The sequence below is a fragment of the Manis javanica genome, chromosome X, assembly GCF_040802235.1.
Source record: "Manis javanica isolate MJ-LG chromosome X, MJ_LKY, whole genome shotgun sequence".
NCBI lineage: Eukaryota > Metazoa > Chordata > Mammalia > Pholidota > Manidae > Manis > Manis javanica.
This window is the reverse complement of record NC_133174.1, coordinates 23,414,229-23,441,664: the sequence shown is the minus strand read 5'-3', so window position 1 is coordinate 23,441,664 and position 27,436 is coordinate 23,414,229. Positions and strand designations below refer to the sequence as shown.

Here is a 27,436-nt window from a genome sequence, read left to right as displayed (position 1 = left end):
GTTCAGCATAAAAAAGGTTACCATATTGATGTTACTGTGGCAATAAATGAAGTGCTCCCAAACTTAATTTCTAAAAAGCACGAAAATTAGTAACTCCTGGGATTATTGTCAGTGGTAATCAAATGGAATATACAGGGTTTTTTTTAGTTGAAACAGTGTATTATCTAGTTATTATTATAAATGTATGCAGTGCTGGAAAAACTATAATCCTAAAAGATAATTCTTATAAAATGACAATTTTAAAGGCCTTATGTTAGAAAGGAAAGTTTGATCTGGAGTAGATCTAAGATTATTTCATTGGCAGGCCACAAAAGAATCCTGTGTACTCAGCAGGTGGGCATAATAATTAAATTGACATTAGGTATTTTATCACTAAAGACAAAATAAATCCTCCATGAACAAGATTTACAGGAATCATTTTTGTGTAATTGTTACATTTCTATGTAATGTTAAAGTTACCAGATCTGTCCTCCTTGTTTTTATGTACCAATGTTTAATTGGCATTTCAGTGCCTTCAAAATTAATTTGAATTTAAACATTAAGTCACTGAATTTAAACTAACTTCTTCTGCCCATTCTTGTTAATGGCCTGTATTGTTTTATAAATAGAATTTTCAAGACTTAGCTAAATTATGCATTTCATATCTTAATCCTTTTTGCTTTAAGCAACGCAAAATAGATTGATCATGAAGACATATAGAATAGGTAATTTTTTTAAAGGTAAGGCATTCTTCACTAAGGGTATAATATTTTTAAAATTTTCTCACTCTTATTAAATCAGGAAATATCTAAATTCTATCTAAATAATGTTACCTGACCTAAATTATTTAAATTTTAGTTGAATAGGTTTCTGTATCTTAAGCTTGGTACAGTGTTTTAAGTATTTCATTTATAGGTTGTAATGCAGAATCTGTTCTTTTTATTGTAATACTACCATGGATATTTCATCTGATTGTTATTTAAAATAGCCTACTGATTTCTAAAATTGGTACAAAGAAGAATCTTAGTGGATGATTGCCAAGTACGAGATTTGGTACTGTGGCAACATTATATGCAGCTTCAAGCTGAAAGTCACTGAGGTATATATCATTGATCACTTTAACCATTTAAGTTAATATGTGAGTCTTTAAACTTGATTTTGCCTGATTGTCTACTAAGGAAGCATTTCCTACTGGTAAGCCAACAAACTTCAGTTAATTGATTCAAGGGCTGTCCCAGAGGAAGCACCCTGTTTGAGGGAGTGCACTGAAAAGTTGTTAACCTGGAAACAGGGGACCAAGCTGATGGCTAATCTGTTCACTATGAGTCACCTCCTTAGCATAAACTGTCAGGTATGGTCCGGAGGGCCCACCATAAATAACAAAGACATTGTCATCGCTTGGGAAGTTTCAGTTTTAGAGGTTATCTCCCAGGAGCTGGGGACAAAGCTAGACCTCTCTTTGGGCAAGACCAAATTCTTTACAGTAGTTAAAACAGTGTTTAGAGGAAAATTTATAGCTTTAAAAAAAATGCTCATATAAGACATGACAATCTAAAATAAATGACTGGAGATTCCATCTTTAGAAACTAGATTTCTGAAGAACAAAGTAAGTAGAAGAAAGGAAAGATAAGCTAAGTCAGTAAGCTAGAAAACAGAAACAATAGAGAAAGTTAAAACCAAAAGTTTGATCTTTGAAAGATAAACTCTGAACTTGACTGATCTGGAAAGAAAGGGAACACAAACTACCAAAATCAGAAGTAAAAGATGGGTTATCCATTAAAATAATGAGGAAATGTGATGAACATCTTTATGCCCATAACCTTGTCATCTTAGAAATGGACACATTTCTTGAAAAATGTAACCTACCAGAACTAGAAATAAGATGCAATAGGAAATACTAATAGTTGTATATTGATTAAATTGAAACCATTGTCAAATTTTCTCACAAAGAAAACTCCTGACCCAGATGGTTTCACTGGGCACGTCAGTTCTATGAAACATTTAAGGAAGAAATAAGGCCACTCTTACTCGGAGTTTTTAAGAGTATGGAGGAGGAAGAAAAGCCCCCCACCCCTTTTTAAATGGAGCCTGCAGAACCCTGATTCTAAAACCTTATAAAGACATTACCTACCCATCCCACAAAAAGGAAAAAAATTACAGATCAATATCCTTCATGAACATAAAAGCAAAAAAATCCTTAATAAAATATTCATAATATTTAAAAACATAATACATCATGACCAAGTTAGGATTAGCTCAGGAAGGCAATATTAGCAAAGTAAAGAAGAAAAAGCTTATGATTGTTTCACTAGATGCAGGAAAAGCATCCGACAAAATTCAGTAGCCATTGCTTGCATGATGATATGATTGCTTGCAAAAAATAATCTATAGATATTGAAAAACAACTGTTAGGACATGAGTGGATTTAACAAGGTCTTGGATGCAAGGTCAGTGTACAGAAACCTTATTTTTACATATTAGCAAAGAATTTGAAAATGAATTTACAAACATAATTAACAGTACCATCAAAAAATATGACACACCTAGGAATAAGTTTGATATGTACGTCAAAAATTACAAAACATTGCTAAAAGAAAGTAAACCTAAGTAGAATAATAAACTATGTTCATGATTAAATCTATTGTTGAGATGCCTATTCTTCTTCCCATATTGATTTGTAGTTAGGATGCAGTGCCAGTTGAAATTCCATCAGGCTTCTTTTGGGGTAGAAATTAATAAGCTGATTCTGAAATTCGTATGAAAATGCAGAAGCCTTAGACTATCCAAAACAATTTTGAAAAAGAAAAGTGAGGTTGGAAATCATGCTAACCAGCTTTAGGGCTTCCTTCCTAAAAAGCTACTGTAATCACAGCGTGCTACTGGCATAGGGATAAAAATACAGATAAGTGAAATAGAATAGAGAGTCCAGAGGTAGACCCTCACACTGACAACTGGTTTTTGACAAAAGCACCAAGGAACCATTGGGGAACAGGAAGTCTTTTCAACAATAACCAGTGTTGGAAGCACTGGATATACATATGGAAAAAAACAAATTTCGATGTTTACCTCATATAGTACACAAAAATTTGTGATAAGTCATACACACCTAAGAACTATAAAGCTTCCAAAACAAAATATTAGAATATCCTTGCAACCTTGGTGTAGCTAAGGATTATTTTAGACAGGGCACAGGAAGCAATGAAAAGAAATAGCACAGATAAATCAGCCTTCAGTAAAATTCAACAGTATTAAAAAGGTGAAAAGGCAGCCACAGACTGGGAGAAAATATTTGCAAAACATCTGGTAAAGAACTGGTATTCAGAATGTATAAAAGGATTTCTATAATGTGAAAATAAAAAGACAACTTAATAAAAAGGTCAAAACATTTGAGCAGACACTTAAAAAGAATATATATATAAACGGCCAGTAAGTACATGAAAATGCTGAACTTGAGCGGACATTAGGGAAATGAAAATTAAAATACCACCTCATATCCACCCAAACAGCCAAAATTCCAAAGACTGATAATATGAAACGTTAGGATGTAGAGCAATTAAAACTCTTACACATTATTGGTGAAAGTATAAAATGGTATCACCATTTTGGAAAATGGTCTGACCATTTCTTATAAAACCAAACATTCACCTGCCTTATAGTCCATCAATTCCACTTATGAAAATTTATCCAAGAGAATATAAAGCATATGTCCCCAAAATAATGTGTATTAGAAGATGTGTGTCATTTTTATTCAAGATAACCCAAAGCTGGAAATAAACTGAGTGTCCCTCAACAGGTGAATGGATAAATGATATGTGATATATTCATACCATGGACTACTATTCAGCAGCAAAACTGCTGATACATACAAGACGGATGAATCTCACCAACATAGTACTGAATGAAATGAAATACGAAAGGATACATACTGTATGATTCTGTTTATATGAATTTCTAGAACAAGCTAATTTATGGTAAAAAATCAGATCAGTGGTTGTTTCTGGGAGTTGAAGGTTAACTGGGAAAGGACTTGGGAGGAGTAATGTTCTGAGTCTTGGTACGGATTTGGATTATCCAAAGTGCATATGCTTTGTCACAACTCATCAAATGATACACTTAAAGTTTGTGTATTTCATTGTTTACATTTCATATTTATGATTCACAAAGAAGTAAAGGACAATTTCTTGAGGCAATATGATGGGTCAAGCTGCCAGGACCCCATGTACTCAAGAGTTTTCTAGCAGTAGTGATATTAGTGTTGCAGATAGGTTATCCTGCTTTCTGTGTTTGAGACCAACACTGTGTATTTGAGGTGGGCGGTTCCTGTTTGGTATACTTCCCAGCTGGTAATGGTGTAGGACTTGCACTCGTAGTATGCTATTAATACCAAGCTTCATCATACACTAAAAAAGCTCTTTTCTGTGGTACTTTTAATTCTAATAGAATTTGCTGAAACTGATATTGGATACTCCCTTAGACATAGTTGTAACAGGATTCCAGTTAATAGTCAATTTCTTAAATGTGGGTTAGGTCCTCAGTATGTGGATGATTATGTAGGTAGGTGCTTGATGCTACAAAGGTAAGACATGACTCCTAGCCCAGATAGGCTCATACTGTACATGTACAGTTTTAATTAAAAGTGGACTAGAAAGCCATCTAAAATAAATCTTCACTATAAATGAAGTTTTACTGTAAAAATCTAATTGAGCTTTATAAAATATATACGATAAAATGGCACTATCACATGATTTTAAACATTTCACCTTTTTCTATTAAAACTTAGGAACAAGAGAACTTGATTAAATTCTGTAATTCTTTGGGAAACCTTTTCACAACAGATTTATAAAAGCTATTTGATTTTCTCTATGACATCAATTTTTTTTAAGCACTTGCAGATTCTCTTTATTACCCTTTCCTAAAAGTATCTAATTTAATGCAGGTTATCTTGTGGTACCACTTATTTAAATTTAAGAAGCAAGTAAAATGTTAATAACTGGTAGAAATTGGTTTAGTGGTTAGAATAAAATGTCTTAGATTTATGACAGATATACAGTATAAGTCCAAGTGGAATATAGACATTTATCTGAATAATAAGTGTGATAATTAAAGGGACAGAATGAGAGAGAGAAAGAAAGAGAGAAACTTTTTTGGACTGGACTTTGTAATTATGCAGTACAGTGTGCATATATATAAGCTTCTCAACTGGTTCACAGAGCTCCCCCCGCCCTGTTGTGGGTAACTCACAGTGGGGAGAGCACTGACCTTGGTTGTCCCGTGACTTGAGAGCTGGTCAGGGTTGTCCTGGCCGCCTGACCTTGTTCAGATCCACTGTGTACCAGAGAGGTGATCAGTCAAAATACTCAGCTTGTGTATTTTACAGGGTTGTTGTGAGAGGAGGTATGCGACCCTATAAAAATGCTTTACAAGCCTATGAAACAGAACTTGACCTTCTTCTTTGGAGCCTAAGGAGACCATTTACTCTGCTTTTGATTACTCTGGTAATAAAGGGTTTAAATGCCTAAGCCCCATGCTTTGGCTTCTGAAACAGTGATTTCCAAAGATGGGTTGTACTAGGGGACTGCTTATGGGCTCAGAATTGATGAGAAAAGGCAATCTTTGGTTCTTCAGGGCAAATAATATGAAGTCTTTCATTTTTCATTTCTACTTAATAGAAAGGACTGCTTACACTATAGTAATGGATAAATTAATAGAAACAGTATTCTAGCAAGAAATTGAGATGCCTGCAGTCCATGTTGCAAAGTGTCATACTAGGATTTTGCACATGTACGTAATTGGAATTTATGAAATTTAAAAATTGTTATCAGTATATAGTATTTTGAGTTGGCTCTGATTTTTCAAGTACTGCTATTCTTGCTATTTAATTATAAAATACTGTAGTTTAATGTTAACCATTATTGAAAGTGGGTTCTCTGGTTAGCCTTATGTAGATAGTGTACTTTCAACCCATAATTTTCTAATAACCTGCTTAATCAGGGAGTTGCTTATCTCCCAAATTTTGTTTTCACATTGACATTTAATTGCTATCACTGAGTTTGCACTCCTGACCCACTACAGAGTGGGACACTGATAAAATAAGGCATTTATTCCAAATAATTGGAGAGGTTGGGAAAAGTTGTAAGAGACACTACTCTGGATAGATTGTAAAAGCAGCAGTAAATATGGAACTTGGCCTCACAGGAGAGCTACAGGTCACATGAAATAACAGGAAGGGTAAACACTCAACTGTGCATGTCTTGTGAGAGGTCCTGGTGAGCCTGTCCATTCTTGAAATGAGTGGCTTGATCCCTTCTTCGTGGCCTTTGCTTCTTACACAGACTCGTCAGATCCCTGCACCATTGAGAGGAAGGCCCGAAGAATTAGCGTGACCTCCAAAGTACAGGCGGACGTCCACGACACCCAGGCAGCGGTTGCAGATGGTTTGTACTCGTTTGCCCAGAGTTTGTGCAAAGTGTCCAAAGACATGTGTTAACCCATGTAGTCACCACGAGTAAGGGCTGGCTTTTTTTTCCTTTAAAAATTAATCTAACGAATTTATAAGGTTGTGCTGTCCAGTAGAAATAGAACTGGAGCCACATACATAAAATTTTCTAGTAGCTATGTTAAAGTAAAACAAAAGGGAAATTAATATTAATATATATATATATTTTTTTGTAGATAATTATTTTTTATTGAAGGGTAGTTGACACACAGTATTACATTAGTTTCAGGTGTACAACACAGTGATTCAACATTTATATACATGATAATTCTAGGTACCAGCTATCACCATACAAAGTTGTTAACAATATTTTGACTATATTCCTTATGCTATACTTTACATCCCGGTTACTTATTTATTTTACAATTGGAAGTCTGTACTTTTTTTTTTTTTTTGAGAGGGCATCTCTCATATTTATTGATCAAATGGTTGTTAACAACAATAAAATTCTGTATAGGGGAGTCAATGCTCAATGCACAATTGTTAATCCACCCCAAGCCTAATTCTCGTCAGTCTCCAATCTTCTGAAGCATAACGAACAAGTTCTTACATGGAGAACAAATTCTTACATAGTGAATAAGTTACATGGTGAACAGTACAAGGGCAGTCATCAAAGTAACTTTCGGTTTTGATCATGCATTATGAACTATAAACAATCAGTTCAAATATGAATATTCATTTAATTTTTATACTTGCTTTATATGTGGATACCACATTTCTCTATTATTATTTTTAATAAAATGCTGAAGTGATAGGTAGATGCAAGATAAAGGTAGAAAACATAGTTGAGTGTTGTAAGAGAGCAAATGTAGATGATCAGGTGTGTGTCTGTAGACTATGTGTTAATCTAAGCTAGACAAGGGGCAATAAAACATCCACGGATGCAGAAGATTTCTCTCAGAACAGGGGGGGTGAGGTTCTAAGCCTCACCTCTGTTGATCCCCAATTTCTCACCTGATGGCCCCCCTGCGACTGTGCCTGTCTTAGGTTGTTCCTCCCTTGAGGAATCTTACCCGTCTCTGGCTAACCAGTCATCTTCCGGGGCCATACAGGGAAATGTAAAGTTGGTAAGTGAGAGAGAAGCAATATTGTTTGAAAAGGTTAGCTTTTTACTTCTTTGCAGATTTATGCCCTGTGGCTTCTATGCCCAGCATTTGTCTTGAGGTATCTTTACCACTTGGAGGAATTATGATACTCGGTAAATTCGATATGAGGCACGAATTCTATTTAAGGGTTGTAATTAGGAAGGAAGAAGAAAAGCTATAGAAGTAGCTGGCGGAAGAAAACATGGGAAGATTGATTATTTCTTTGACATATCTTCTTGTAGAGTAACTTAAGCATGTATAGGTTTTAAACTACTAATTAAATTGTGCACACACATTAACATAATAGGAATACAGTTACATAACCAAAGCAGACCTATAATTACCAGCCTTCTCCAGTGAAACCAAGAAAACCAGTTAGGCACCTTAGGCATTTGTGAAAACTTATCTATGATATGGTGGATATTGTCCAACTGAACTTGAACAGTCTGAGAGAAATCAGACAAATTAAAACAACCCATTCCTGGGGACTGTTCACATCCCATATGTTCTTTTAGCAGTAGATAGTCTGTAGTTGTAAGATTTTGGAGCGCTACAATTTGCACTTCTCCTAATTCTTGGTTGAGTTCCAACAGTATAGATCCAGTCAAATTTGTTGTTTTACTGTATGCACAGGCCAACTTAGATAGCTCCTTCTTCATTCCCATGACAAGTTCAGGAACCGGTGGGATGAATGCAGCTATAGCTGTAGTAGCGCCTGGATCTTTGTTGAGGTTTTTGATGATCATCTTCTGGTATGAGTCTTCCAGAGAGTGCTCCTGTTGGAAGTTCTTCTTCATATCATATCTTAGTTCATTTTCTGGGTAGCCAAATTAGGCTTTGATCATCTGTAGAAACACAAACAGACCCTTTGCCTACACTTTTATATGCCCTTTATACCATTGTGTAGAACTCATTGGAGATCACCACACAGTAACTGCTTTTTTTGGTTTTTTAAGAGAAAGGAATATTATCAGAAAAATATACCTCCATAGCCGATCATCTGACACCCTTTAAGTGGTCAAAATTAAGGATATTTAAAGCATGCATTAATCGTTGATTTACAGTTAGTTTTATCCTATCAGGGAGTAATCCCCCTTTTCTTTCTTTTTTTTTTTTGTTATCATTAATCTACACTTACATGACGAATATTATGTTTACTAGGCTCTCCCCTATACCAGGTCCCCCCATAAACCCCTTTACAGTCACTGTCCATCAGCATAGCAAAGTGTTGTAGAATCACTACTTGTCTTCTCTGTGTTGCCCAGCCCTCCCCTTTCTCCCCCCCCATGCATGCTAATCTTAATACCCCCCTTCTTCTCCCCCCCTTATCCCTCCCTACGCAACCATCCTCCCCAGTCCGTTTCCCTTTGGTATCTGTTAGTCCATTCTTGGGTTCTCTGATTCTGCTGCTGTTTTGTTCCTTCAGTTATTCCTTTGTTCTTATACTCCACAGATGAGTGAAATCATTTGGTATTTCTCTTTCTCCACTTGGCTTATTTCACTGAGCATAATACCCTCCAGCTCCATCCATGTTGCTGCAAATGGTAGGATTTGCCCTCTTCTTATGGCTGAGTAGTATTCCATTGTGTATATGTACCACATCTTCTTTATCTATTCATCTATCGATGGACATTTAGGTTGCTTCCAATTCTTGGCTATTGTAAATAGTGCTGCGATAAACATAGGGGTGCATCTGTCTTTCTCAATCTTGATTGCTGCATTCTTAGGGTAAATTCCTAGGAGTGGAATTCCTGGGTCAAATGGTAAAAGTCTGTTTTGAGCATTTTGATGAACCTCCATACTGCTTTCCACAATGGTTGCACTAACTTACATTCCTACCAGCAGTGTAGGAGGGTTTCCCTTTCTCCACAGCCTCGCCAACATTTGTTGTTGTTTGTCTTTTGGATGGCAGCCATCCTTACTGGTGTGAGGTGATACCTCATTGTAGTTTTAATTTGCATTTCTCTGATAATTAGCGATGTGGAGCATCTTTTCATATGTCTGTTGGCCATCTGTATTTCTTTTCTGGAGAACTTTCTGTTCAGTTCCTCTGCCCATTTTTTAATTGGGTTATTTGTTTTTTGTTTGTTGAGGCGTGTGAGCTCTTTATATATTCTGGACGTCAAGCCTTTATCGGATCTGTCATTTTCAAATATATTCTCCCATACTGTAGGGTTCCTTTTTGTTCTGTTGATGGTGTCTTTTGCTGTACAGAAGCTTTTCAGCTTAATATAGTCCCACTTGTTCATTTTTGCTGTTGTTTTCCTTGCCCAGGGAGATATGTTCAAGAAGAGGTCACTCATGTTTATGTCTAAGAGGTTTTTGCCTATGTTTTTTTCCAAGAGTTTAATGGTTTCATGACTTACATTCAGGTCTTTGATCCATTTTGAGTTTACTTTCGTATATGAGGTTAGACAATGGTCCAGTTTCATTCTCCTACATGTAGCTGTCCAGTTTTTCCAGCACCATGTGTAGAAGAGACTGTCATTTCACCATTGTATGTCCATGGCTCCTTTATCAAATATTAATTGACCATATATGTTTGGGTTAATGTCTGGAGTCTCTAGTCTGTTCCATTGGTCTGTGGCTCTGTTCTTGTGCCAGTACCAAATTGTCTTGATTACTATGGCTTTATAGTAGAGCTTGAAGTTGGGGAGTGAGTTCCCCCCTACTTTCTTCTTCTTTTTCAGGATTGCTTTGGCTATTCGGGGTCTTTGGTGTTTCCATATGAATTTTTGAATTATTTGTCCAGTTCATTGAAGAATGTTGCTGGTAGTTTCATAGGGATTGCATCAAATCTGTATATTGCTTTGGGCAGGATGGCCATTTTGACGATATTAATTCTTCCTAGCCACGAGCATGGGATGAGTTTCCATTTGTTAGTGTCCCCTTTAATTTCTCTTAAGAGTGACTTGTAGTTTTCAGAGTATAAGTCTTTCACTTCTTTGGTTAGGTTTATTCCTAGGTATTTTATTTTTTTTGATGCAATTGTGAATGGAGTTGTTTTCCTGATTTCTCTTTCTGTTGGTTCATTGTTAGTGTATAGGAAAGCCACAGATTTCTGTGTGTTAATTTTGTATCCTGCAACTTTGCTGTATTCCAATATCACTTCTAGTAGTTTTGGGGTGGAGTCTTTAGGGTTTTTTATGTACAGTATCATGTCATCTGCAAATAGTGACAGTTTAACTTCTTCTTTATCAATCTGGATTCCTTGTATTTTTTTGTTTTGTATGATTGCCGTGGCTAGGACCTCCAGTACTATGTTAAATAACAGTGGGGAGAGTGGGCATCCCTGTCTAGTTCCCGATCTCAGAGGAAAAGCATTCAGCTTCTCGCTGTTCAATATAATGTTGGCTGTGGGTTTATCATAAATGGCCTTTATTTTGTTGAGGTACTTGCCCTCTATTCCCATTTTGCTGAGAGTTTTTATCATGAACGGATGTTGAACTTTGTCAAATGCTTTTTCAGCATCTATGGAGATGATCATGTGGTTTTTGTCTTTCTTTTTGTTGATGTGGTGGATGATGTTGATGGACTTTTGAATGTTGTACCATCCTTGCATCCCTGGGATGAATCCCACTTGGTCATGGTGTACGATCCTTTTGATGTATTTTTCAATTTGGTTTGCTAATATTTTGTTGAGTATTTTTGCATCTACGTTCATCAGGGATATTGGTCTGTAGTTTTCTTTTCTGGTGGGGTCTTTGCCTGGTTTTGGTATTAGGGTGATGTTGGCTTCATAGAATGAGTTTGGGAGTATTCCCTCCTCTTCTATTTTTTGGAAAACTTTAAGGAGAATGGGTATTATGTCTTCCCTGTATGTCTGATAAGATTCCAAGGTGAATCCATCTGGCCCGGGGGTTTTGTTCTTTGGTAGTTTTTTGATTACCGCTCCAATTTCGTTGCTGGTAATTGGTCTGTTTAGATTTTCTGTTTCTTTCTGGGTCAGTCTTGGAAGGTTGTATTTTTCTAGAAAGTTGTCCATTTCTCCTAGGTTTCCCAGCTTGTTAGCATATAGGTTTTCATAGTACTCTCTAGTAATTCTTTGTATTTCTGTGGGGTCCGTCGTGATTTTTCCTTTCTCGTTTCTGATTCTGTTGATTTCTGTTGACTCTCTTTTCCTCTTAATAAGTCTGGCTAGAGGCTTATCGATTTTGTTTATTTTCTCAAAGAACCAGCTCTTGGTTTCATTGATTTTTGCTATTGTTTTATTCTTCTCAATTTTATTTATTTCTTCTCTAATGTTTATTATGTCCCTCCTTCTGCTGACCTTAGGCCTCATTTGTTCTTTTTCCAATTTCGATAATTGTGACATTAGACCATTCATTTGGGATTGTTCTTCCTTCTTTAAATATGCCTGTATTGCTATATACTTTCCTCTTAAGAGACTGCTTTTGCTGTATCCCACAGTAGTTGGGGCTTTGTGTTGTTGTTGTCGTTTGTTTCCATATATTGCTGGATCTCCATTTTGATTTGGTCATTGGTCCATTGATTATTTAGGAGCGTGTTGTTAAGCCTCCATGTGTTTGTGAGCCTTTTTGCTTTCTTTGTACAGTTTATTTCTACTTTTATGCCTTTGTGGTCTGAAAAGTTGGTTGGTAGGATTTCAATCTTTTGGAATTTACTGAGGCTCTTTTTGTGGCCTAGTATGTGGTCTATTCTGGAGAATGTTCCATATGCACTTGAGAAGAATGTGTATCCTGTTGCTTTTAGATATAGAGTTCTGTAGATGTCTATTAGGTCCATCTGTTCCAGTGTGTTGTTCAGTGCCTCTGTGTCCTTACTTATTTTTTGTCTGGTGGATCTGTCCTTTGGAGTGAGTGGTGTGTTGAAGTCTCCTAGAATGAATGCATTGCATTCTATTTCCTCCTTTAGTTTTGTTAGTATTTGTTTCAGGTATGTTGGTGCTCCTGTATTGGGTGCATATATATTTATAATGGTTATATCCTCTTATTGGACTGAGCCCTTTATCATTATGTAATGTCCTTCTTTATCTTTTGTTACTTTCTTTATTTTGAAGTCTGTTTTGTCTGATACCAGAATTGCAACCTGCTTTCTTCTCTCTGTTGTTTGCATGAAATATCTTTTTCCATCCCTTGACTTTAAGTCTGTGCATGTCTTTGGGTTTGAGGTGAGTCTCTTGTAAGCAGCATATGGATGGATCTTACTTTTTTATCCATTCTATTATTCTGTGTCTTTTGATTGGTGCATTCAGTCCATTTACATTAAGGGTGATTGATTATTGAAAGGCATGTACTTATTGCCATTGCAGGCTTTAAGTTTGTGGTTACCAAAGGTTCAGGGTTAGCTTCTTTACTATCTTACTGTCTAAATTAACTCGCTTGTTGAGCTATTATAAACACAGTCTAATGATTCTTTATTTCTCTCCCTTCTTATTCCTCCTCCTCCCTTCTTCATATGTTGGGTGTTTTGTTCTGTGGTCTTTCTTTTTAGGAGTGCTCCCATCTAGAGCAGTCCCTGTAGGATGCCCTGTAGAGGTGGTTTGTGGGAGGCAAATTCCCTCAACTTTTGCTTGTCTGGGAATTGTTTAATCCCTCCCTCATATTTAAATGATATTCGTGCTGGATACAGTAGTCTTGGTTCGAGGCCCTTCTGTTTCATTGCATTAAGTATATCATGCCATTCTCTTCTGGCCTATAGGGTTTCTGTTGAGAAGTCTGATGATAGCCTGATGGGTTTTCCTTTGTTGGTAACCTTTGTTTTCTCTCTGGCTACCTTTAATACTTTGTCCTTGTCTTTGATCTTTGCCATTTTAATTATTATGTGTCTTGGTGTTGCCCTCCTTGGATCCCTTGTCATGGGAGTTCTTTGTACCTCTGTGGTCTGAGAGGCCATTTCTTCCCCTAGTTTGGGGAAGTTTTCAGCAATTATTTCTTCAAAGATACTTTCTATCCCTTTTTCTCTCTCTTCTTCTTCTGGTACCCCTATAATGTGGATATTGTTCCGTTTCGATTGGTCACTCAGCTCTCTTAGAATTCTTTCATTCCTGGAGATCCTTTTATCTCTCTCTGCACCAGCTTCTCTGCGTTCCTGTTCTCTGTTTTCTAGTCCATTAATGGTCTCTTGCATCTCGTCCATTCTGTTTTGAAGTCCTTCCAGAGCTTGTTTTATTTCTGTATTCTCCTTCCTTAGTTCTTGCATATTTCTCTGCAAGTCCATCAGCATGGTTATGACTTTTGTTTTGAATTCTTTTTCAGGAAGACTGGTTAAATCTATCTCCCCAGGTTCCTTCTCAGGGGAAGATGTAGCAGATGCCGAAGCTGTCTGGGTTAGTCTTGTCTGGATCTTATTTTTTTGCCTTTTCATGTTGACAGGTGCTATTGACTGTCAGCTGGGAGGGCCAAACTTTTCACTTGCTACTGGCCTTTCTTTTCTGGGACAACTGCGATCCCTAGTGGCTTGTGTTGGGTAATTGCGTGTAGACTGGGTCTTTGTGAATTGCCCGGCCAGTATGGAGGAAGCGCCCCGGAAGGGTAATGGATGGGGGAGGGGCTGTTTGGCTGTTTACCTCCATGAGAGGTCTCTGGGCTGTGACCTGTGCTGTCCAGCTGTTACGTCCCTGTCCCTTTAAGACTTTCAAAAAGCACTCGCTTTTCTTTGTCACAGGGGCATCAGCTTCGGAACCCGCTCAGAGTTCTTGCTGCCCTGTTTCCCTAGTATCCAGGACCCCGCGCATGCACTGTGTCTGCGCTCTGGTGCAGGTGGCTGGGGCTGGGTGTTTAGCAGTCCTGGGCTCCCTCTCCCTCCCCACTCTGACTCCTCTCCTCCCGCTGGGAGCTGGGGTGAGGGTCGCTCGGGTCCTGCCTGACAGGGGGTTATATCTTACCCCTTTCACCAGGCGCTGGGCTCTCGCACATGTGGATGTAGTCTGGCTGTTGTCCTGTGTCATCTGGTCTCTCTTTTAGGATTAGTTGTATTTGTTGTATTTTCACAAATATATATGTTTTTGGGAGGAGATTCCCACTGTCTTACTCATGCCGCCATGTTGGCTCCGCCTCAATATTACTATATTTTAATCCAGTACACAGTACTGGCATTTCAGTATGAAGTCAGTATAAAATTATTTAGATATTTTACATTCTTTATTTCTTAATAAAGCTTTGAAAACTGGTGTATGTTTTACACTTACTGCACATCACAGTTCAGAGTAGCCGTATCGGACAGATTGCTGTAAGATACTAGAAAGCAAGGCCAAGTAAAAAATTTCAAAGGAACTTGGAAGCTCTGGACTTTATATAACTTTTCAGTGAAGAAGTTTTTTAATGCTTCTTGAACTTTATCCTGGGACTCAGTTGAAATAAGATTTCTAAAAACACTGTATATGTTTGAATTTGTGCAAGTATTCTACTTGATATTTCTTAAATTCCCCTTACTACAGAAAAAAGATCAGGTAACTGAGATGGAAAGATCCCAACCTAAGAACAAACCAAACATGAAACTACATTATACTTCATGCAATTAAAAAAAGAAATCCTTCATCCTTTACCATTGGCATATTTCCCATTATTGGAAAAATAACAGCTTTTCTATGAATTTTTCATTTTCTTTGAAACTGTGTAGAAAATATTGAGAATTTCTGAAGATTTTAATTGCATCCTTTTAAGCAGTTTGTCTTATATATTCTAATTGCTGTGATTTGTGATATTTGTGAGGATGGTCATTTTTATGGAAATTTGCCCTTTTATAATTAATCCACTTAAAAATAATTAGTCTTAAAGCAAAAACCTACTTACTTCAGTTCTTACTTGTGTAGAGGTATCTTTACATTTTAACTATTCCGTTTAAAAAAGATTTCACACCTGTTAATCAAATGAAAACAGACCTTTAAAAGGTCTTTCAGGTTTTAAATAGATTTATCTATTTAAGCAGTTCATCCCTATGATGAAATGAGCAGTGCCTTACCAGCTTCTAAATTAGGTAGCTTTTAAACATATATGTTGATAAGTTACTTCAGAGTAAGTTTTTCCAACTTAAATTGTTGTGGTACCAAAGGGGAGCAGAAAATGCCACCCCCAAAATATGCCTCTTTGGCATAGGATTATTTTGAAAAACTGCAGATGTAAGAGAAGCTCTGAAAACAGAGTAGATGTCCCCTTCTGGTAAGGGGTATTTACATTTATAAAGGCAGTTTCCATTTGTAAGTGCCTCTGTACCAGAGAATCTTGTGACTTGAAGTCACAGACTCAAAGTCACCAGAGAATACTATCAGTGGAGAAAGGCACTGATTTAAATATAAGTAACAAACCTTTCTTGCCTGGCGCCCTCCCATAGCTACCCCCAGACATCTTTCTTTTGTCTTTAACTGAAGATGGTGTTTAAGGTGGTGGTTTGGGCCATCTCAGGGAGTTACTTGGTTTTCTTGGGTGTATGTTTATATGAGGTATATGTGTTATTAAGCTTCTGTTTTTCTCCTGTTAGTCTGTCTTTTATTATAAGGGGGTCTCAGCCAAGAACTCAGAAGGGTAGAGGAAAAAATTCTTTCCTCCCCTACTGTACTCAACAGTGAAGTAAGTCCCCAATATCCTGTACTAGTTAGGTCAGAAGAGACTTTTCAGCCATTTATGTAGTTTAGAAAAAAAGAGGAGTTTGAAAACCCTTTTTATTTTAAACATTTGTACTGCCACAACCTAAGATTGAAGGCTCTGTTTGGAGTTAGCATAGTAAGGTGGAATATACTGGCTTAAGGGGTTAACATCTAAGTGGTCTCACTCTGTGATAAGTTTCATGAAATAAAAGTTGTCTATCCTAGAAAAGTACAAATTGAGTTTTTAGAGCCTGCCATTAAAAATTAACAGCAATAAGATAAGATTTTGTTTATAGTGTTCAGATTCTGTTTTTTATAAGGTAAAGACTACTAAATGAGAGAGGATCTTTTCTGGACATGGCGCTAACAGTTAAATGTACTTTTTATTCCTCCATATGAGACAAAAAAAGAAAACAGTTATTAAATCTATATGTTTTAGAGTCATGAGCCCAGAGATACAAGGTGGGTGATAATGTGCAGTTAAAAGCAACAGTTGAGGCCAGAGAAACAAGCCCATCATCTCCTTTTTATACTTATAGTAATAGCTGAAGAACCCAGTGGTTTTCTGTTCTACTGTAAGGCTAAGTTCACATTCCTCATTGGGCCTGACTTATTATGCCTGCAGTAAGGAAGGTTTACGGTCTGAAACTCAGTTCTCTTTACCACTGGAGTAAGGGTTCCACCATTTATCATGAAAGACAAATTGATCAACTACAAGTGAGCTCATTAATTTTCAATGGACAATAAGCATAACTCCAAATGAAACTGATTAAAGCTTCCCCAGATCTCAGTTTCTTTTCTTACCTGCTTAGGAAGGCTGCTTACCTTAGATGTTAATGTCATTTCCAGTTCACAGTGAGGATTTCCAGTGTTCTACAGGTGGCTATGCTCCAGATTCCAGGGAGAATTCCATCCAGAGATTGTTAGCTGACCCCACTTTCAGCAGGGACTGTTCCTAAAAAACTCTAGAGCCAAAGAGCCTTTTGAGCACAAGGCCAGAGAGAACAACCTAGGGGGAATGTAAGGTTACAGTTTTGTTTTGTTTTAATAAAATCCCGAGGACCTACATAAGGTTGCCAGCACTTTATGTTGCCAGGTATAGATATTTTAATGCCAAAAACATAGGAAAGAATCTGAGAATAAAAGATCTTTTATATTAAATGAATTTAGTTTTATGAAAGACTGTACAGTCTTCATTTTCTCTTTGTACCATTCTGGGGAAAAACTGTTATGAACTGTCATGGCCATTGATGAACCGTTGTTATTAAGCACCGGCATATTGTAGAGCTGGAGGGCTCACGGAAGGAAGCACACATGAAAACCACATGTTCAGTACAGTATGGCAGGTGCTATGGCTAGGTCCAGGAGTCACACAGCAGGCTGAAGTCAGAGAAGACTTAGGGAACATACAAAATTAACATAACATGCTATATAACATTTCTGTCTTTTTGATTGGCCGGAATATAGCATAACCACTATCTGTGGATGATGAATTAGAAAGTTAATCTCTGCTGGACCGCCTATCTTCTCATAGCAAGGAAGTACATTGTTTGAACAAAGTAACAATACATATATCATAAACTTCCTGTTAGTCATGTATTACCAGTAGCTATGGATTCTAATTGGCTTTCACATCAAGTAAGGTAGGAAACTTCCCTCCTTGCTTTTTTTGGGGTAGTTTTTAATTTCAGTTTGGATTATACTTGGGAAAAAATTCCATCTATTTTCTCTTTTTTTCTTTTTTATCCTAACTTCCTCAGAGCATCTTACTGGCTCAAAACAGAGTCCTCGGACCCAACCCCGAGACGAAGACTATGAAGGGGCTCCGTGGAATTGTGATAGCTGCACCTTTCTGAACCACCCAGCACTAAATCGCTGTGAGCAGTGTGAGATGCCACGGTACACTTGAATTCCAAAGAGTCTGCACCAGGTTGAGAGTGAAACTTTGAGCATCCATTTAAAGAAAAGGAAACCTTGGGAATCTGTTCATTTGCCCAGCCTTTTTATTTCAGATGCCATGTGGGGAGGAGGGATGACACTGTAGCCTCTTGTGCTGACTAAAGGAAAAATGGGAGGTCTTTTTTCCTTTCTTAACTCTTGCAGAGTGAGAGATAGAAAGGGGTACTTGAAACTGGGAAAGGGTTCACTCCTGAGAGAATGTACACAGAGAAGTCAAGAGCTCTTCTGTGGAATCCCAGTTGTTAAAGTTACTGCTGAGAGGCCCTTATTTTATAAAGGAGAACTTTGAATCACGGTGTGACATGTTACAGTTTATGCAAACAAACTGTGAATTCCCAGAGCACTTACCTTGTCACAGCTCTCTGGAAAACCAAGGCTCCCCATGCTTCTTCCCGTTGCTTCCTCCTGAAGAGGACAGGAAAAAGCACCCAGAATATGATTCTTTTTTCGGGGGTGGGGGTGGGAGGGGCAAAATAATAAGGGTATTTGTAATTGCTGCTTTTTTCAGGGGTAATTTCAAACAGAAGATGTTTTACAATGTGATTTGTAGCAGTCAGGAATTAGGCACACTGTGCCCTTTGTTTGAAAGTACAATCAGAGGTGATAAGATCCCTTTTGCTTGTACAATGATTCATCAAGCTACATCAACACTGGTGACTAAGACCTAATTATGCCATATAATAGATACATTTTTTTAAGTTACTGCATGCTTTTATCAGGCCACTGGTTTTAAAAATAACAAGTCCTTACAAAGTATGAGTTTATGAATGACCTCATATAACTGCGCTTTGCCACTAGCACAGTGAATGTATGCCAAATGTAAATCCATTCCAAAATCCATTTGGAAATCTTGAGCACAGCTGTGGTTCTATAAGAAATGTTTGCAGTCCATAGGGCCTGATTTTTTTCTCTCCAATTTTGTGATCATTTCATAATGTTTACAGGACAGATAATATTTTGTGCCATAATCCTAACCTAGCTGAAAAAAATCAATATTAGCTATTCAGTAAAGATTTGCACATATGTTAATAAACCAGTGCAAGGGAAATTACAGTTGGCCAATACCATAAACTTGCACACTGCGTTATTTGGGGACGGAGAGAATGTTAGTCAAGAAATATGATTAAGAGAAGGGAAAATACAAAGGACTTTGAAACTAAGACCTTTTAAAATTTCACATACTGTTCAGAGATAATACTGAGTTTGTTCAGGTAGTTCACGTGATAACAAAAGCACTCCTTATTTATGAAACCAGAACTTTAGGACATGAATAACTGAAGAGATAAAAAGTCATGTGACTTACTAGGGTACACCACTGGAAAATTAATAGGCCATTTAATCAAGGTCTCTACCATTGTTGACTTACCTTGCTAGCTCAGAATTCAATTTTGGAATCTTCCCATTACTTGAGTGAATATAAACAGCAATAAAATTGGTAGGTTTTCTAATCCTAAAGGGTTTTTACCTGAGGTTATTATAGTGGAGATACAATGTCCACTGTACCGCACCAGGTATCCCCCCTACACACTCACTCACTCTCTCTCTCTCTGTCTCTCTCTCTCTCAAGCTATCATTGTATTCTTTTTTAACAATAATCTTGGCAGACCTGGAAAAAATAAGCTGCACTTAATAGCATAATGAAACCAAAGGCATAATCACTCATCATAGTTTTCCATCAAAATCATAATTTTACACTTTTATCTACAACTTCAAAACCATTGTTTCGTTTGTGAACAATTCCCTAAAAAATACCCACTTGTCTCAAATTAAGCATGTGTGTAATTACACTGATAGGACATCTCTCATACAACTATGGCAAAACTGTGAAAATAATGGTGAGAAAGCAGATGGGCTTAAAAGCATTGACCTGAAAACAGCATTCTTTAAAGGCTTTTGTAACACTGGTAGCTGTTAGTCTCCAGCAACAGTCCATCAGTCCTCCTGTTTTGCAATATGCCAGTGCCTTTGTATGGTTTCATATCTCTTATTAGTGATGGTCAACCCCACTTAGTATTAAGTAATAAATAGGGGGAAATACATACGTATACTGCTTGGTGTTCTAGCTACAGGTTTACCAGTATTCTTAGTGATATGCCGAAGTGGCAGCAATGACTTGGCACTTGTCAGTTGAAAATGAAAGTATCGTGTATGAAAACAGTTTGATGCTTTATTAAAACCATGTAGATGACTTTAAAACTATTGCATGAACTTACATCCAGGTTACTAAGCTGTGATCATACAGTAGATGCATGGTTCCAGTCCTTTGGTGATAAATCTTACACATCATTGTTTTTACCTGCCAGGAAAAAAGTGAGAAACCAGTCTGTTGGATAGATGTAGAGGGTGGGGTATCAGAAATTGATTTGAATGATGTTTGTGTATGTTCATTTCTGGTTGTGCACAACTTTCATATGCCAACATAGGCTGTACTCAGTTTTTCAAATAAGCAAGGTTATTTGACATTGAAAAATTGGATGTATTTAACTATGTCCCATATATAGATTACTTCTTGCCTATGAGCAGTTCGAGAATTCAGTCAACTTTCAAGGTGCCTTTCCAAAAGATCTCCCAGTTGGCTATACAGACAATTGGCCTGTGAGTGGCAGGCAGCCTACTGAGGTGCTTCAGCACTTTGCATCAGTTAGTGCACTTAGGTCTAGTGAAGAGGGTTTTTTTCTTAAAATAAGACTAGTCTGATGTATCTGACACATAGATCTGACTATACATTTTTTACATTCTTTCACTGTTTTGTAAACTGGGTTTTTAGAAAACACATTTGCCATTTTGTTAAAGTATATTGCCTCTTAAATTTTGGAGTAGGTCGTATAAGCTGATTGGGGTAATAGAGGAACCAGAAACTGTCTGGGCCTGTAAAATTGATAGTGACCTTCTTTAGGGGGAGTGTAGAGGCAGGGAAGTTTTAAAGAAACAAAAGAAATACATTGTAAAAAAGGTAGTTTTAGAGAAGATTAATGATGGTTGGGAAAGTGTTGCTAATTTGTTTGTTTATTTCCCTGAAAGAAATGGGAAGTGTGATAAGCAGTTTAATTTTTAAGGAGCTGGTCTCAATTTTAGTACCTTTTAATTATTAAAAGAAATCAATGTTTGCTTAAATTTTGTCATTACTTTGTCCCACCTATCTAGGGTTCATATACAACTTTCTGTGGCAACTCAATTCTATATAGTATTTTAAAGGTAACTGTAATGTCTTAGAGAGTATGAACAGAAAGTAAGACTATAAGAACATAGAAAAATTGTCCTTTGAAAATATCAGTGACGTATCCTGGAATGTGAAGATGTCCCTTTATAGTTAAAATCGATTTATTTTAATATTGTAATCATTGTCCAGACTTGGAATGAGTCCATGTTACAGTGTGTCTGTATATCTATCTGTAGAGAAAGAAAAATGACAATTGAAATGTTACTTTAAAAAAAGTCAGAATTGGGCACTGTCTGTGTTGCACCACTACTGTATTTTTTGAAAGAATTAACAGTATTTTCTTACTGTAAAAGGAAGTTCTAATGACATTTTCACATTCACCAGACGTGCATTTTTTTTTGTATTATTCACATCCCCAAATATTTAATACAAATAGATTTTGCATGGCTTGGGCATTCAGAGATTAATAGAATGAATTAATTTTAGTGTCTAAAGCCATGAAAAATTGCTTTGAGACTGAACAATTCTGAATTCTTATTTATGACACCCAATGTCTATATTTCCCTACTATAAAAGAATTGATCATTTTCTTCATTAAAGCAGCAAGAACTTAAATCTTGTAAATACCTTGTCTCTTAGATTTCTGTGTATGCTGTGAATCAGATTATTTTGAGGTGAAATTGTACAAAGGCATTTTAAAAAGCTATGCATGCATCGTACTTCCAAACAGTATATATTCGGAAAGTCAAAGATTCCTGCAAAATAAATTAATAAACTAAAAGCAAACACTATATTCTGCATCTTTTTTCTGTGTAGTGAGAAATGATTTATAGTATACTAATCCTAGTTCCAGAACTCATATTTCTGGACTGAAATATATATACTGTGTCAGAAACCTAATCTTTCACCACATTTCTGTTCCTCTGTCAGCACATGAAGTAATGTTAGATTTCAGGTATTCTGTACATTGCTCTAATTTAAAAATTGGATAAATTTTATGTATAAGCAAATTTTATATAAAAGAATATGTTAGGAACCTACCTTTTTCATTCTACTTCATGTTACTCTACAAAATAATGACTATCTCTTTTAATCTTTATATCTTTTGTAGCTACTTTTTCAAAAGCAAATACTCACAGACAGCATAACCCTCATCTTGCTAGGGTCTGTAGTCATCAACCTCCCCAACTTACATACAGAAATCACCACAAATAATAAATAATAGTAGACATCCTTTTCAGTGATTAAGCATATTTAAAGTCAGTAATTTCCACTATTTTTTTTAATTCATGAAAATTTGCAAACATACACAAGTACAGAAGAATCGTGATACCACATTTACTCATTACTCAGCTTCCAAAATTATCCCTATATGAGCAATCTGTTCCATCTGTATTCTTATCTACCCACTATTTTTGAAAAACTCCTAGACATCATAGTAATTCAACAACTGTAAGTAAATTCCAACCATATATCCATATCACACAAAATCAATTGTCAAATAACCAGTATTGTATTTCCCGAGCAGTCTCATGATTTTTTAATAAGCATGTGTAAATTAGAGCCTAAATGGAATACTTGAATTGATAATCATGTATATAAATTTTCCCTCCCCCTCAGTTGGACATCTTTAGGAAACTTTCCCTTGTTAGCTATTTGGTTACCCTCGACCACAGCTTACAGTGAAGTTATGCATAGAAAGAGCATCAAAGCTAACCTTAAAACCACCTTGTGAGGTATTTTTCCAATTCCCCTTTTCCTCATTATTCCCCACATCTCGGAGAACTACATTATGTATCTGTATAATAACTTCCTTTTAGGTATTGATCAGCTCAGTTTTCCATACAGAAGTTTGGGGGACTGTTGGTTGTGGAACTCCCAGTGTTTGTTGCCCAACTGCATTCCTCCAAAGACTTCCCGACTTGACTTCAGCTTGTTGACCTTTTTCTCAGACGACATTGCTCAGGTGATGTTTCATGATAGAGGTTTCAAAGGTTTTAATAGGTTATATAATATGTGGGTGAGATTTTTTGATTGACTAGAGATTCTTCAGAGCAGTCAAGCCATCTGACTTGTTCTGCTTCTAGAACAGTGGTCGGTGTGCTGGTGACTACTCATTCAGGACAATCTGGTGGTAAGAAATTAGAGTGCAGGAAAAGTCAGATGAGGCAGCCCAGCTTGCTACAGTTTTGCATTGTAGTTCTGGAACAAAATGCTATTTTTTAAATTAAGATATCATTGATATACACGCAAATGCTATTTAAAAGTACTCCACATCACTTTGCTTTCATCTGACTCATTTATTCATTTATTCTTTTGGGGTCAAAGGCTGTTTTCACTTAGTTCTGTTCCCTTGATTGAGAACCACTAATATCTATAGCCATTTCTAAATCCCATCCCCCAACTGTGATTTCTTTTAAATCACTGAGAATAGTCTGCTTTAGATAGGCATTTCAGAAAGGCATTGGACTTGGAGGAAAATTGGGCTAGCATATTGAAATAGCTTGCACTCTCTCTATACTTTGACAATGAATCAAATGGTCACACATGAGTGGAAGTCTCCTATTTCAGGATTACAACTTGAGTTTTGCTTCCCAAATTCTACTGAAATAACTAATGAAAACATTGTTTAAGGGTTGGATAACAAGAAGGGTATTCTTAGGGGATCAGAAGTGATAGGATGCTGATGGTGATACATTGAGGACAGTAGCACCCAGTGTCAGTCAGTCCACAATTCCAGCCACCAGTGAAGTTCAAGCAAAGCAGGTCTGTGACACTGCAACAGCCCATGAGGATCTCCAGATTGAGCAGCAAGCAAGTGGAAGGACCTGTGTCCTGGATAGGAAGCACAGATATTGGGGCATTTGCTTTTTGTCTTGTACCACTGTTCACTAAAGAAGGAAGGAAGGTGCCTAATAGGAGTGCTTTGGCCGCATAGTTAAGTGGCATGATGCACAAGGTTAACTTCAAGCTACCACAGTGAACAATGGAGGGAAAACCTGCTTGGCCCAGCTGCCGGTTACAGGGAGCAACTTTTAACCCAGTAGCAGGTACGTGAGCAGCACCCACTGGCTCTTGCATATTAGGTGGCAAAAAACAAATGCTGAGCCCAAAACATCAAACTTCCCTGTCTATATACTCTGTAACTGAGAAATTTCTAATTGAGAAAAAGCTACAGAAAAAGTAGAAAACTTTACACTTTCTTTTATGTTAAGGATTAAAAGATTTGAGCAGTGTGACCCATAGTTTAAAAGTTCCTTAAAAAGTAGTGAACATACAGGAAGATGCAGCATTCTGGAAGAAGGACCTCATTCTACAGAGTCAGAGCAGAAAAGAAAACTAATTTCTAATTTTAACCCCAAAACAAAATTTACAGAAATGTCTCTCTCAAAAAGGATCCGTAAGATCAATGGTTGCCTTCAAAGAAAACTAATTTTTATGAAATTCTTAACTGCAAGTATGGTAGTGAGACTTCAGAAAACTGAGTCAACAGAGAAAGTAGGATTCAAAGGAAAAGAGCTGAAGATCTGACACACGAGAAACATGAATTCTAGGTCCAGGAGATGCTGTAAGGAGTACTAGAGGAAGGAACACACTAGATAGATAAGCAGGGATACCCATATCCCAAGGCCAAGCTGATGTGTAACGTGTATGGGAAATTGCTTTTCGAAGCCAACAGCTTGAGAAGGCATGTGAGTATACATAAAGCAGTCAAACTCTACATCTGCCACAAGTGTGTAAGATAATCACCTAGTGCAGTCAGCTGAAAACTCATGTTAGAAGTCACAGGTGAGAAGCCATACATATGTGACTTATATGATAGAGGCTTTGCTCAAAAATGCCAGCCACCTTCCCATAGTCATATGAATTATGGTGAGAGGAAAACCTATAAATGTAATGCACGTGATTGACAATTTACAACTAGCAATCTTCAGATTCACACAGTGGAGAAAAGCCGTATGTTTATGATAGGAGTGAATAAAGATCTGCCCAAGGCAGCACATTGACCTATCACAGTTGTAGGTACACTTGCATGCATCATACCCGTGAGAAGGCATTTGCTGTCTCTAGTTCTCCTGGCACACACACTTGAAGCATACAGGGGGAAAGCCATACCTAGGGGGTTATCGGTGGGAAAACTTTTTTAGCTCAACAAAAACTTTTGATCTTGTCAGTAGGAAAGCCCATTTATTATATCAAAATTCTTACAAAGCTATTAAAAATGTAAAGAAGCATAAAATGAAAGTCCATTCCATAAGAAACAAAGCTCTAGATTTCTAGTGCTTTGAGTGAACAAGTTTCCATATGGAAATGTCCCATATCAGGAACTATGCATTTGAAGATTTCTGAAATACTAGCTCTAACTAGCTCTTCCATTTAGGACTTTTTTTCTTTTTTGTTACTATTATATTTTATTGAAGTATAGTTGACGTACAATATTAAACTGGTTTCAGGTATACAACACAGTGATTCAACAGCTAACTACATTATTAAATGTTCACCCCAACTAGCTACCATCTGCCAACATAGATGTTACAGAACTATTGACTATATTCTCTCTGCTGTACTTTCATCCCCATTACTAATTATGATTGCGGTTTTGTGCCTCTAACTCTTTCACCTATTTCACCCCAACCCTGCCATGGTAACCACCAGTCATTTCTCAATGTCTTGAGTCTATTCCTGTTTTGTTCATTTTGTTTACATTCCACATGGTAAGTGACATTATATGGTATTTGTCTTTCTCCTTCTGGCTTATTTCACTTAGCATAAGATCCTCTAGGTCATCCATGTTGTCACAAATGTCAGGATTTCTTTTTATGGCTGAATAATATTCCATTGTATATATGTAGTATGTCATCTTTATCCATTCATCTATTGATGGGCACTTTGGTTGCTTCCATATCTTGGCTGTCATAAATAATGGTGCAGTAAGCATAGGGGTGCATGTATGTTTTCAAATAAGAGATTTTTGTTTTCTTTGGGTATATACCCAGAAGTGGAATTACAGGGTCATATGGCAATTCTGTTTTTAGTTTTTTTGAGAAACCTCCAGACTGCTTCCCACAGTGGCTGCACCAATTGACATCCCCACCAACAGTGCGGGAGGGTTTCCTTTTCTCCACATCCTTACCAACACTTGTTCTTTCTTGTCTTTTGGATAATTGTTTAGAACTCAGTATTCTGGAGGAAATGATGCACAGTGCTTTTGGTTTGAAACTCCATTTTCAAAATGAATTTCAAATACATACTTGGTGTTTTTATCTTGCCAAAAGAGAATTTCAAAATTCAATTCAGCTTGTTTCATTTCTAATAGATTGGTAAGTTGCCGAAGATAAGAAAAATCTACTCTTGAAAACTTCTGAGAATCCTCTCGTAGGCCTGTTAATGCCCTTTTAAAAAATGAATAAATTCTAAAAAGGATTTTCTAAATATAAACAGTGCATGATGTAAATCTGATGAATTAACTTACATAATAAATGGTAAGACATTAACTTTATATTTTGAGATATTAGAAGGTAAATTTATATGTTTTTATTTGAATGTCTATAAACCATCTATTTTAAAATTTCTTCAGTGTCAGACCTCAGCGTTTGGTTCTTGTGGTGGTCCCACAGTGGTCCTTTTCCTAGCTAATAGGTACAGACAATGCAGGATCAGTTGAAGTTACCTACTACGCTTCGTCTTCATACCTGGCCTCTGCATTGATTTATTGCATTGCCTGATCTGTGACCACTAAGTAATCGGCTGCACAAACTCAGTTCCTAAACTGCTGGCTCCAGCACCCTGGTGACATTAGTTCTTATTTCTGTCCTGCATTAGTTATAGTTTCTTAGTTACACCTGTCGTAAAGTTAATGTGTTTTCTGTTGGTGTTGATTTATTTAATTGTAATTTTCTGTTTAGGGCTTCAGAGCATAAGAACCAATTAAAGAAGACATAGTAAAACTACTTAGTGTAAATTGTAGAGATCGTCACTATTTTGCAGCACATTCAGCATTTTCACAATAATGTGCCAGTGGTAGGACAGACTTTCCTGAGTAAGGAATTTGAACTATGGCCTTTGTACAATTCACATTAGGCTTAGTATTTAATATTTATCCAAGAAATCTAATACATGCTTATTAACCTAATATGCTGGCTTTCAATACAAATAAATATATAAAATGCTTAACTGATATATTTTGGCTTGAATTCAAGTTATCTACTGAA

The 27,436-nt window shown here is 36.8% G+C and overlaps 1 protein-coding gene across 4 annotated transcripts in view; it reads left to right on the top strand.

The window, feature by feature from the left end:
• Positions 1 to 22,010, top strand: part of TAB3 (TGF-beta activated kinase 1 (MAP3K7) binding protein 3) — a 69,485-nt gene extending 47,475 nt beyond the window's left edge. For all 4 annotated transcript variants that reach the window (XM_036992401.2, XM_036992399.2, XM_036992400.2 and 1 more), the window contains 2 exons: positions 6,312 to 6,413; positions 17,866 to 22,010. In XM_036992401.2, the coding sequence (XP_036848296.1) occupies positions 6,312 to 6,413; positions 17,866 to 18,014 (251 nt within the window). In that variant the 3' untranslated portion in view covers positions 18,015 to 22,010. The remainder of the gene's footprint in view (positions 1 to 6,311; positions 6,414 to 17,865) is intronic.
• Positions 22,011 to 27,436: the final 5,426 nt, after the last annotated feature.